The sequence below is a fragment of the Asterias rubens genome, chromosome 22, assembly GCF_902459465.1.
Source record: "Asterias rubens chromosome 22, eAstRub1.3, whole genome shotgun sequence".
NCBI lineage: Eukaryota > Metazoa > Echinodermata > Asteroidea > Forcipulatida > Asteriidae > Asterias > Asterias rubens.
In genome coordinates, this window is record NC_047083.1 from 643220 (window position 1) to 656318 (window position 13099).

Consider the following 13099-nt stretch of genomic DNA (forward strand, 5'->3'; position numbering starts at 1 on the left):
TAAAAAAATAGCAGATAACCGAACTGAGAAGTCTCCCGAATTCCGAAAATCTACTCCTAGTAGAATATTAAGCAAGACGGTTTAACACAATCTACCTGGCAAGACTACACATGGTGTTTAATACCACAAGCCACCTCACCATGCAATGCCTTAAAATCCACAGGATTAATAGGCCTTTTGCCAAAATGTTCAAAGAAATATGTAGTGACAAGTTTACAGTCAACATTATAAAGGATTGTACAAAGTCCCAAATATCAATTATTTCTGCTTTGTGTTTTTTTGTTTTGCTGTCCTCTTATGACAACATTCCTGTTATAAAGAGGTCATTGTTGACCAGTCCCAGTGATTTTGTTATACGAATGTGTGACGGTACATTTATGTAGCAAAATCAAACACCATCCCGTGTGGTTTACAACTTTATAAATTGTGGTATACCCATCCTGCGCAAACGGGCATCAGTATTTTTAACCAACAAATCATTTGTTGTAGTAGTTGCCATCCAATTGGTATATAATAATTGATAAATTGACAGGATCTTTGGACTTCGATCCTTCGCTATCGAAGTTTCTGTGTTTTACTATTTGAACGAGGGCCCCAACAGAAACCTCAAAGTCAATGTCACTATTGAGTTTTAAAAGGTTATCAATTTTAAATCATAATAATCAAACAATGTCAAGCAAGGTTTTGGAGTCCACTTCTTGTGTCTGGTTTTAGAGTCAAGCTTTACATCAAACTTCTGTAATTATTAAAATTGTGTTGAGAACGGAGGGGACAGGTAAGTCCAATTAAAGTAATTGTTCCATTTACTAAACTAATAGTTTACTTGAGCTTGAGTTCTGTAGAGTGTGTGCATTTTAAGACATCTTTTTAGAGACTAAGAAACTTCTAAACTGAATTATCTTCCTTGTATTTACTGTTTGGAATAAAGTGTCACAGACTTTAGACCTTTTTACACTTGAGTTTTTGCATTTTGATTGCGTGCATTTCAAAAACATCTTTCGAGAAATAAACTTCTGTTCAACTCCTAAACGAACATTGAATATAATACCTTTCTTTCACTGATTGGTTTAGAGTGTCGCAGATAGGCCATACCTGAGTCTGGGTTTTGTAGAAACATCTTTCTTGAAAGAATCTGCTAAACCAACTCCTAAACGGACATTGGATATTATTTATACCTTTCAATCAATTTTTGGTTTAGAGAATCGCAGGATATAGACCCAACTTGAATATGAGTTTTGTAGAATGCACGTAGGCCTATTTCAAAAACATATTTTCTGGAAATAAACTGCTAAACTAAACTAAACCCCACGGCCATTGATACCTTCCTTGCGCCTTGAGCACCTCATTTTGGTGGTTTATAGCGCCTTATAAATATTCTTTATTATTATTGTTATTGTTGTTATTTTATTTACTTATTAGTTTAGAGAGTCGCAGGATGGCGGACGAACCAAGCTGTATCGCTAAGAACTCTCGCGTCCTCTACTTCTTTGTCAATTTTGTGGTTTGGGTAAGTTTGTCGAGTTAGGTGAGGTTTATGGTGATATAGCAGCCCACATTGATTGACCATGTGGGGGATCCTGACAGAATCTCCGGCAGACAGACTTCCCTTGGACACCGGCTCAATATTGAACATCCGAAAAACTTGCCTCAGAGACTCATTTTCAGTTTAACTAAAACCATTTTCAGTTTGCTTCATGTTTTGTTTTTAGATGAGTATATATTGTTTGAAGCTTTGCATGGTGTGGATAGGCCTACAGAGGAAGAAACTATATCAATAAATAGTAAACCTGCGGGTACAACCATGTGTAAATCTCTTTTGAGGGAGTGTTGGCTCTGAGAAGAGCCCGTTTGGTCTCGACGTTTCAAACAGTATACTCTGCTGGTCTTCAGTAGATTGTGTACCCGCAACTTTACTATTTGTTTATAGTTTCTTCCTACGTTTTTATATGTTTGTGTTTTTCGTTTTTGTGTTATAGGTGGTCAGTTTGTTTCTTGTGTTAGATATTTTGGTTTGTTCCTTGTCTAGATGCTGAATAGGCTTTGGCAAGTAGCTGGAATGACGTAGACTCATTTACAATCTAACTAAAACTAATGTTCAGTTTTATTCTTGTTTTATATAATTGGTTTGTTTCTTGCTTTAGATATTCGGTTTGATCCTGATTGCGGTTGGTGGTTTTATCCTACAAAACCTGTCAGCATTTGCCTTCGTCTACGTTCAGAATGAGAGCGAACTTCTGATTGGTTGCTGGGTTCTGATTGGTTTAGGATGTCTCGTCTTCTTGGCTGGCTTCAATGGAGTCTGGGCTTGCATGAAAGAAAGCCACATCGGAATGAAAATAGTAGGTGTTAATGTAGTGAAGAGGACTTGCACAAGTCTATTGTGATTGTTAGGTGACGTCACATAGTCTGTACACCGGACGCCGCCATGTTTGGCTCAAGTTTTACAAGACAGTAACACGTGTTACCGTTAATAGTTCAGCTCACAACAATACGTACGGACCAATCTATAATTATAACAATTACAAGGAATAGTCTGTTTCAGTAGGTCTTTAACAAAATTCATCTCAAAGTGAAATTATTTGCCAGCCAATATTGCGAGACAAAAATGAGGTTTAGCTCTAACTCCCTAGTTTTCTTACTGACCAAGCTGTCCCTAATTCCCCCTGATTATATAGTTTGAATTATTTTATGAGATTTCACCTAACATCACTGGGCCGGACGGCCACTTAACTGATTTTGGGCTATCGACCCAAGTCAACTGTCACCAGGGGCACTCTCCACCTACTCCTGGGGCTGAAACAGGGTAACCTCCTTTACAGTCTGTAAGGATATAGAATAAGTCTGGCTGATAGACAATGACGAAGCAATTATGATTAAGTGTATTGCTTAAGGGCATAAGTGTCATGACCGGGATTCGAACCCACAGTTTGCTACGACAGGCCAAACTATAGAGGGCAGTCTTCCCACACTCTTCACCCATTGTTGTGACGTAGATTGTGGTAAAGCCTCCTCTTAACAGGCGTTCATTAAACCTGGCATAATTTCTTTCACCACTCAGTATTTTGCTGTAATGATCTGCATAGTGATTGCTGAACTGGCGACGGGTATTCTCGCATTTGTCGGCAGGGAACAGGTAGGTACAATTCTGGATAACTTTTGATTAGAGTAGGGATTTTGGTTAAATGAGTGGAATCTAAGTTGCCATGACAACATACTGATAGTAAATTGTTTATAAACTAGCTACATTACAGGGATGTTGTTTATCGGGAGTTATGGGTGGCACTGGAACGGGACAGATTGAGGGGGTAGGGGATTGGAACCAAACAAAAAAGAGGAATTGCACAAACTCAACAATTATTGTGATTTGTTTTTTCAGGTTAAAGAGAACACTAGGAATACAATGAAGAATCAGATAAAAAACGAGTTTGGTAAAGGTGGCATTGTGGATGACGGATACAATGAAATACAACAGAAGGTAATTAATGACATTGACATTGACAATGAAGAATCAGATCAAAAACGAGTTCGGTAAAGGTGGCATTGTGGATGATGGATACAATGACATACAACAGAAGGTAATTAATGACATTGACATTGACAATGAAGAATCAGATAAAAAACGAGTTTGGTAAAGGTGGCATTGTGGATGACGGATACAATGACATACAACAGAAGGTATTTAATGACATTGACATTGACAATGAAGAATCAGATCAAAAACGAGTTTGGTAAAGGTGGCATTGTGGATGATGGATACAATGACATACAACAGAAGGTAATTAATGACATTGACATTGACAATGAAGAATCAGATAAAAAACGAGTTCGGTAAAGGTGGCATTGTGGATGACGGATACAATGACATACAACAGAAGGTAATTAATGACATTGACATTGACAATGAAGAATCAGATAAAAAACGAGTTTGGTAAAGGTGGCATTGTGGATGACGGATACAATGACATACAACAGAAGGTATTTAATGACATTGACATTGACAATGAAGAATCAGATCAAAAACGAGTTTGGTAAAGGTGGCATTGTGGATGATGGATACAATGACATACAACAGAAGGTAATTAATGACATTGACATTGACAATGAAGAATCAGATACAAAACGAGTTTGGTAAAGGTGGCATTGTGGATGATGGATACAACGACATCCAACAGAAGGTAATTAATGACATTGACATTGACAATGAAGAATCAGATAAAAAACGAGTTCGGTAAAGGTGGCATTGTGGATGATGGATACAATGACATCCAACAGAAGGTGAGGACAGATCTTTAAATTAACGACAATGACATTGACAATGAAGAATCAGATAAAAAACGAGTTTGGTAAAGGTGGCATTGTAGATGATGGATACAATGACATCCAACAGAAGGTGAGGACAGATCTTTAAATTAATGACAATGACATTGACAATGACAAATCATTTTAATACTGATATACTGACAATGACTTGGGATAAGTTCCGTATCCATAGACGTGAGGATGAATTGAACCCATCATAATACTAAATAGGCTTCATCCTAGCGTTTCGTGAAATCGGCTGCTGCATTTTAGTTTACGATCAAGTTACAACAGCTAAACTCCTTTTATTTGCCCTATCTGTATTCTAAACTCATTTTATCAGCAACGATGTTGTGGAGTCGATGGACCAAGTGACTGGAAGGATTCCTACTTTTCAAGTCTAGTTGAAAATTCAGGAGTTGCTGTTCCGCCATCTTGCTGCATTCCCAAGAATAAGACCGGATGTAACCTTGGGACCCCTGGACAACCAGACAAACCTCAGCTTGTTCATGATAAGGCAAGTAGTCATACACCAATATTCCGACAACCCTTTATTTCGACACCCCTATGTGCCGACAACCCATTGTTCCGACAACCCTGTGTTCCGACACCCCTTTATTTCGACACCCCTTTATTTCGACTCCCCTTTGTTCCGACAACCCTGTGTTTCGACACCACTATGTGCCGACAACCCTTTGTTCCGACAACCCTGTGTTTCGACACCCCTTTATTTCGACACCCCTATGTTCCGACAACCCATTGTTCCGACAACCTTTTGTTTCGACACCCCTTTATTTAGACAACCCTTTGTTCCGCCACCCCTATGTTTTAACACATTTTAAATGTCGACACATGTTCCGACACCTCTTTATTCCGACACCCCCTTTTCGACACCTTTATATTCAGACACCCATTTGATCCGACACCCCTTTTTTCCGACAAACCTTTGCTCCGACACCCCCATTTTCTGACACATCTTAAGTTTCGACACATGTTCCGACACACCTGCATTTCGACACCCCTTTGTTTCGACACCCCTATGTTCTAACACCCAGGTAGAGTTTCGACACCATTATAAATTCGTTCCGACACCCCTAAAAACAAAAACAACCACAAACAATAGCTACGACCTTTTTTGACGCCAAGTACAAATGACTAATAATGTTTTTATTATACAAGTTCAGCTCGCTAACTGTCCATTAAAGCATTTTGTTCAGCAATACGGATAATTTGGCTCAAAACAGACCGTTAAAATGTCCGCAAAACAATGACAAATTTATGTGGCAGTAATTCGCGCTCGTTACCAATAACTGTTTCAGCTAACGTTGGTCATTGGCTGATCACTTGCCAATGACCGAAACAGTTACTGGTTACCAAAACGCACCCATGATCTACACAGACGCAGTCCTTGACCAATCATCATCCACCTGAGAGGATACCGATATGGAAACACCCGAATGTCAATTTCTTCTCTTTTGCAGGGATGTTCTGAGGCAGTTGTTACATTTCAAATTGGAAATATCAATACCCTTGGCATGATTGCTCTAATCATGGTTGCTCTGGAGGTAAAGTGGAAAAGTCTACTACAATTATTATTGAATTCAAGTCAATTCAATGTATTTTGTTCATCATGAAAAAAAACGAAAACCCCTTAACATTTTTCATCCAATCTACAGCATTTAAAACAGTTAAAAACTACACCGAAGTACATCACAATTTAGACAATTGTAAAAGTAGGATTTGAAGCTTTGCTTGGTGGAAGTTTGATATGGAAAAGTTTGCGGTAACCTTGTAATGACTATTTTGAGTTGGGGGTGGTTCTGAAAAGAACCGTTGGTTTCAACTCGACGTTTCGATCAGTATGCTCTGGTCGTCTTCTGGAGGACAGTTATATACAAAATAAAAGAGAGAGAGAGAGTCACACAACAGGCAAGAACATTCAAAGTCGTCCAATCCTGAGCCTAATTTCATCAAGCTGTTTAAAGCAACAAAGGTAGCTAAGCACAACAACACTATGCTCACAAGAATGAGGGCACCAGCCACACCATGTCACGGGTACATTCTGTGACAGGTAGGCTGCTGCTTGTTTTTGCTTAACAGGATTTTAACGAATAGTTCTCTGTTTTATCAGATTAACCCTGCTGTCTATAATAACTGTTGGTGTCACTTTAATCTATTAAAAAAAAACATGATTTAAAAAGAAATTAAAGCAAAAACATGATAACAAAGTGTCATGTCTTGTATCCATCTCCCTTTCAGAGTGTTTCTCTACTGTTGGTCTGTTGCGTCATCAGCACCAGACCACAACTAGATTTAGAAAAACCTGACCAATCAGAGAGCTCCATCATCAGCGAGGATGAAAAGCTGTAAAAACTGTTCAGTCAACCTCGTACCCACACGGGTTTACAAGATCGTCCTGCCATTTCCTCGAGGACGCCTTGCTCAAAAACAGAGTACAGTGCTGCTTTAATAATAACGCCTATTAATCACCAGGTTAATTTTAGCGCCTCTTATTATTTTTCTAGTAACCGTTTTAGTGGTAGCGCCCTCTTGTGTCTCCATTAAGTATTGGTGTGTTTTTATCACTGAATTGTCATCCAAATCATGCAGTGTTACGATCCAAAAATCCAAAAAACATAATAAAAATTAAAAGGAACATGGAGTTGTGTGATCAAAATGAAACTAGAGAAAATGGGCCCCACAACCCTTGCTGAAAAAAACCATGTCGAAATATGCCATTGTTATCCATTAGAGACGTTTTGTAGTCACCTTGGTTGGGGAGCGAGGAATCTAGCAAAAAACAAACGAAAATCCCAGAGCTGGGACATTATTTTATGCATCAACAGAATCTATGTATGGATATTCTTATGGATATTTTATTTGTACATATAGATTCATGGTCCATTGAAAAAGTGAGTGGTTGTAGCGACAACAGACTTTTATCCTTTTGATCACCATCAGCACATGGAGACAATTTATTACTATGGGTGCACTTTTTGTATTGTCACTGCTAAGCTCGGGGTCCATTGTGTGCTGTATATTACCCTCGATACATAGATTTCCTTGTGAATTATGATTCATGGTTCGTTGAATATTGTGACGACAACAACTTGTTATCATTTTGAACTGAATGCATGATTTATTACCTCAGTCCTTCTCGCGTTACTACAAAGCGTGGGGCCAGTAACAATATTCTGCACGTACACCATGTAGTTTTAGTTGGAAGCAATTTGCTAACCGCCATTTCTATTACCCTTTGAAATAAAATCAGAAAAGTAATAAGTTTGCTTATAACATAAAATTAAATTGAAGATGATGCCTGAATTGATTTATGCAATCAGAGTTGGACTCTAGACTGACATCTTGGACTCCACATAAGCGGTTAAATATGATAGTGCAATTGCAATACTTACGCTGATGTTCTCATGATGTCAGCATCAACAGGAAGTTCCAACAACTTTGTCTTCTCCTGCTTTCGAAAACACCAACATGATTTACATACAACGTGCTGTACACAGACTACGTTTGCACAGCTTTCATGAAGATACAATTATGATCTTGTTAATTGATTGTTAATTACTAGTTAATTAAACACATTGAGACTCAATTTGTACAGATCTGTATGAGTTAACACAATCCTCTTCCCTGACATGTACAATTTCAAAGATTAAAAGCTAAACAGTCTTAATTGGTTAATTACTTTGAGCGCACTTTTCTCAAGACAAAGGTTTGGATGTAGGCGACTTTATGGTACTTTGTGATGAACTCGGAATCCCGTCTTTCAGAGATGTCACATCTTTTCCAATTCCGTATTTCCGAGTTGTTATATCTTGCATTGATTCCGTTTTTCGCGTAGAGTAAATCTAACGTTAATCAATCGTATATCTAAAACATCACCATCCTCACAACTCAACGATGACATTTTGAGCGATCCCTTACTTAGAGAATTCCAGGAATCTCTCCAATGTAGCATACACTATCACAGCGTCGATGTAAGAGATAAACACATCACATACCATCTGTGACGTCATGGAATGTCTGCAGATAGGATGACCGTTCAACTCGATCTCGAGTAATGTTCACAAAGGCGCATGTGTAAGACAAGTAATGTTCACCAAGTCACATGTGTAAGATTAGGTTGCCTGATTAAGGGACTAAAAACCACATAGTTCCGAAAGAAAAAGATCCGAAAGTTGGAATTCGTTTTTCAAATAAGAAACAATAGATAAATCTCATAATGGAACCTCATGCAACGACGTCATCACGCAGCCATCTTAGAAGAAAATGATGATAATACAATAGAAACTGAGTAGGTTTGTATACGCACGGCGCACTGGGTGTGGGTCAATGGGCAACCTTCTTTTACTAGTACGACAATATTGAAAGGCTTTCCCTTTCACTGTCCATCTCTTGAAAACTTGATCCGTAGATCACCATAAAGACCTTGATCATTAGTTTAAATCTTTGTTTAAGTTGCCTATTTAATTGCGACAACTTAAGAAGTCTGTACTGATTGGCTCACTTTGAAAGTTAAGCAATTGAATAAAAGTTCCCGCGACAAGGATAGTCGACTAATCAGAGATGAACGCAATGCTGCTGGCTGCTGACCATGCCCCCCCCCCCCCGAGCGAGGCCTCACCTCGACCCCATTCATCCCCATGCAACCCGAAGCACCACCATGGGAAGGAAGGAAATAGTCATTCCCGATGCCACAACCAAACACCACCCCCTCCATTTTCCACCCACCCCCCCCCCCTCCCTAGCCCTACCTCCCCGCCCCTCTCCCAACCCTTTTCGGAAACCTGCCGAACTTTACTTCATAAATAGTTCATGAGTCCAAACACAACACTAACCTTCAAAGTCCAGCATAATGGGGAACTGTGGTAAAGTTAAATTTAATATCCTTTTACAGGAGGCAGACAAATTTACATAATATAATTTCTTTTTTCTTGTTTCTTTACATTTTTACATTTTCCAATTTATAATGACCGTTTCATTGGTGTCTGCTTTTTAAATGATGATTTTTGTATCTTTAATTGTCACGTAGTTTGACCTTTTCGTCACAATTTGATGAATTAATAATAACATTACATCATACCCGATCGCGTGCACGACGCCTGCACCCTAAACCTTGATAATGATGACACGTCGCCCCCAAAGTGTAACCTTGTCCCTGACCATGAAGAGTTTATCTCGACCCCGTAACCTCATCCAAAATGAACTGAACTCTCACGTTACAAAAATAACAACCGGATTTGATATTTAACAGTCAATCCAACTGGATTTATGTGTACAACTTATTGCCTACTGACCTTGTTGATAGTATCAGTATACAAGACGCGTTCATCTGGTGGTCATTGTTTGCACACTATTCGTGGCCGAGTTCAGTTTCACGTATATAGGTACAGTGTCGCCGGTTGGTTTTAATAGACTTGATACTAGTCCTTCGTTAGTTCTTCCAATTACAAATCCATTCAATTAAAGCATGGAGGTAGAATAATGATTTTAAGTTTTTAGAAACAATTATCTTGTGTAAACTTTAATTGGACCAAGCAATTGTTAATGTAACAACTAGAACAATAATATCTGTTAACAATGAATACAAACAGACTTATAACGACTTTGAAGGCTACATAAATAGGGCAAATGTTAAAAAGAAGTCTGAAATTTCCGGAAAATATAACATTTCTGCAAGTGTGATTTTTTGGTGTGTTTTTTATGTTATGCACTGTTGTTTTATAGACTTCATCGTTGATTTGAATGAACAATGGTTTCCCAGTTTAAAAATGTATTTATGGGAATTCGTTTACAGCTATGACCTTTATCTTAATACTTTTATCTTTGTAGATTCCCCTTTATTGCAAAGCAACCTCGAATACTGCAATAAGCAAACAAAAAATGACCAGACGAGACAGCAGAAGGTATAGGTGCTTGGAGGATAAGACCGTTGTCAGATGCAATTGTGTCCGCCATGCAATGGCTCCGGACACTTTTGCATATGCAATCGTGTCGGGGCTATGCAAAAACCATCCGGTGGACACACATGACTGTACTGTACATGTATGTGCGCGCGAAAGCGAGCTTGCATGCACTGAACCTACGTATACAGCATGAATATTCACGTATTTTATGATTGCAGCGAATACCCAACGGCCGAACATTTTCCATGACATTCATTGTACAAAAAATGGCGAACGTGTTCCGTCGACCGAGGGCGTTTAATTTACTGCAAGGACGGTTTTGCACGGGGCGGACACAACTGCATATGCAAATGTGTCCGGGCGGACACAATCGCATTATGCAGCAGCGTCCGGGCGGACACGATTGCATATGCAAAACCGTCCGGCAGACATTATTTCATATTATTGCATAGAGGACATAATTGCATGGGACACCATATCCAAACTAGTTATTCTCCATCAAAACCAAACACCCCTACACTTGTGTAATTTTCCAAACGTCCGAGCATCAATCTTGGAAAATGTCCCTTCACCTCTCAGCATAATAAAGAAACATTTATTCTGAGGCCTATGTCGTCCAAACTACCTCCTTTGGGAGTCAACAATTTGGGCAACATTAAGTAAACTATTTTATTGGGCTTTTTAAATTAATTTTTTTATTTTAAATTTTCAGACATAATTCTTTGTTGGCAGGGGCCGTCCAGGGTAAGGCAAAAGTTTAAAAAAAAACTGTCATCAAAGCGAAGTGCCCTCTCAGACCCCTCCAACAAAAAACATACATGTATATAAAAAAATACAGAAAATAAAAGCGTGAATTTAAAGAAAATAGAGATAATTAAATATAAATATACAAAACACTACATATTTGAATATTTGAATATTTTGAGGGCCTTCCCTCTTTAGTGGGATGGGTGCACCCTGGCACAAGCCCAACGATGAAAGAATTTGAAACTAAAACCCGAATTCCGAAACACAGATGACAAAGGTTCGTTTGATTTGAATCATCGCAGTGTTTAGTCTATGCATTCCAATTTGTACCAATTGATATTGACAAAGCAAACACGATCGTTATTGACTCAGACGCGTCACGAGGTCAAAAACAAACACTCTGATTGGCTAGCAGACCAACGACGTATTTCATTTTAGTCTTAAGTTCAAGTTTAATAAAGAAATATGTTTACTGGGTGAGCCTTTGTGTTTGTTTCTTTTCCTTAATTGTACATCAATAATTACCTTTTTCGTTCAAATATTAACAGCGATCTCGTAGGATACTGTACTGTTTTGGATACGGTATCAACACTCGAACTTTAATACATTGGGGGATTATCATAAAGAGGGGCGAGTGAGGACACTGCCCACTGCGACGCCCTAATCGACTGAGAGAACTGCGAAATAAATATACTGCTGAAAGAAGAAATCAAGATTACTGGTTTCAGGGAAAACTGATTTGATTTCATCCACAAGAAAAGAGCTTCAGATCGTCTCTCGTTTGTGCTAGGTGAGTTCATTCAAATGATTTATTTAAAACAATATTTTTGGAGTTTTTAGATGATTTTCCCGTCATGGGAACTCAGCAAACTCTCACAAAAGAAATAAACACCAAGCTGGCCAACTCACACAAACAATGGATCATCATCTATGATTACGAGTTGCACAAATCAAGACTTCGTGTTTCAGTAAGTAGATGACAATGCTCATTCTAGTCATTGTGAAATCAGTGGTTAGCATGGGAGAGTCGGACCTACAACCTTGTGATTGCAAGTCCTGCAGTCTAACCACTTGACCACGGTGACATGGTGTGGATCTAGTTTCGCACATGTCGTTGCTTCACTTCAAAATGGTCGAGTTTTTGACATATCGCCGAAAATGCGGAGCGCGGGACTCGACTGAAAACAATCTCTTTACCACTCTCTGATTGGGCATAAAAACTGAAATATTTTTACATAACCACATTACTTCAAAGTAAAATGTTTCTCAAAATGCTTTATGCATGTCCTGTCCAACGCTGCTGTATGTTTGCCTTCTAACCAACGGTTTTTATTGTCATTTATTTTAAGAGTGACTACAAAACGTATACCTTTCCTTTAATCATTAATGTTTGTTCTAGCGCAATACTTGACTCTCATTTTTCGGTGGTTTTTTTTCAGCAAAATACTTGACAATTTCGGCCTTTGGACTTTTTGTTGATACACCATTAATATCTTTTAGGAAGGGTGCAGTTTAATAATGAGTAAGAGATGTTTTCCAAGTCCGCTCATGCGTTTTGATAAAAAAAAAAATTATCATCAAAAGAGGGACGCAATTGAAACAAGAATAGTTTCCCTGTGTTTCTTAGATCTTGACTTTGTATACAAAAAGCAAAAAAATGAAAAGACACGAAAACAAAATGTTTACGAAACGAAAATAACGAAATAACTTAACATTGTTTAAAGATACTTTGTCAGATTTTTTGCCCCAAACATTAAAAAATAGATTTTTTGAGTGAATGGTATTTCAAAGAGTATCATCGAAAAAAGGTAAAACTTTTAATTTTAATGGTCAGGAACCATGACAAAAATTTAAAACGTTTCTTATAAAACACATAAGAATTGGTCACGTGACATATTGTCGGGATCCCGACAAAAACTAATTTTTAGCGCTTTATTTCACTGCTACTAATAATTTGCAGACTTTTTCGAGCAATGGCTCAAATGAAAGCTTGTAACTTTCTCGACCCCCATCAAAATACCTATTGAATTTTAAATCAAAATTGTTGGGTCAAATCGGCCAAAACTTTGACATAGCATCTTTAAAGACTGGCTACATTGACGCAAGGATTTTATTTTCTTATTTTCCTCTTA

The 13099-nt window shown here is 38.2% G+C and overlaps 1 protein-coding gene across 1 annotated transcript; it reads left to right on the forward strand.

Annotated features, from left to right (window-relative positions):
* The first annotated feature begins 1565 nt into the window (after positions 1-1565).
* Positions 1566-7488, forward strand: LOC117305382 (tetraspanin-7-like). Its single transcript, XM_033790252.1, has 7 exons — positions 1566-1664; positions 2142-2339; positions 3059-3133; positions 3377-3475; positions 4643-4816; positions 5781-5864; positions 6559-7488. Exons 1-7 carry the CDS (start codon positions 1566-1568, stop codon positions 6667-6669), a joined length of 840 nt encoding a protein of 279 aa, XP_033646143.1. The 3' UTR covers positions 6670-7488.
* The last annotated feature ends 5611 nt before the right edge of the window (positions 7489-13099 follow it).

Excerpts from the sequence above, each read along its gene's own strand:
- LOC117305382 (XM_033790252.1), top strand. The coding sequence starts at position 1,566 with ATGTGGGGGATCCTGACAGAATCTCCGGCAGACAGACTTCCCTTGGAC. Across the intron at positions 2,340-3,058 it reads GCCACATCGGAATGAAAATA|TATTTTGCTGTAATGATCTG; the intron begins GTAGGTGTTAAT and ends TTCACCACTCAG. Across the intron at positions 3,476-4,642 it reads ACAATGAAATACAACAGAAG|CAACGATGTTGTGGAGTCGA; the intron begins GTAATTAATGAC and ends TCATTTTATCAG.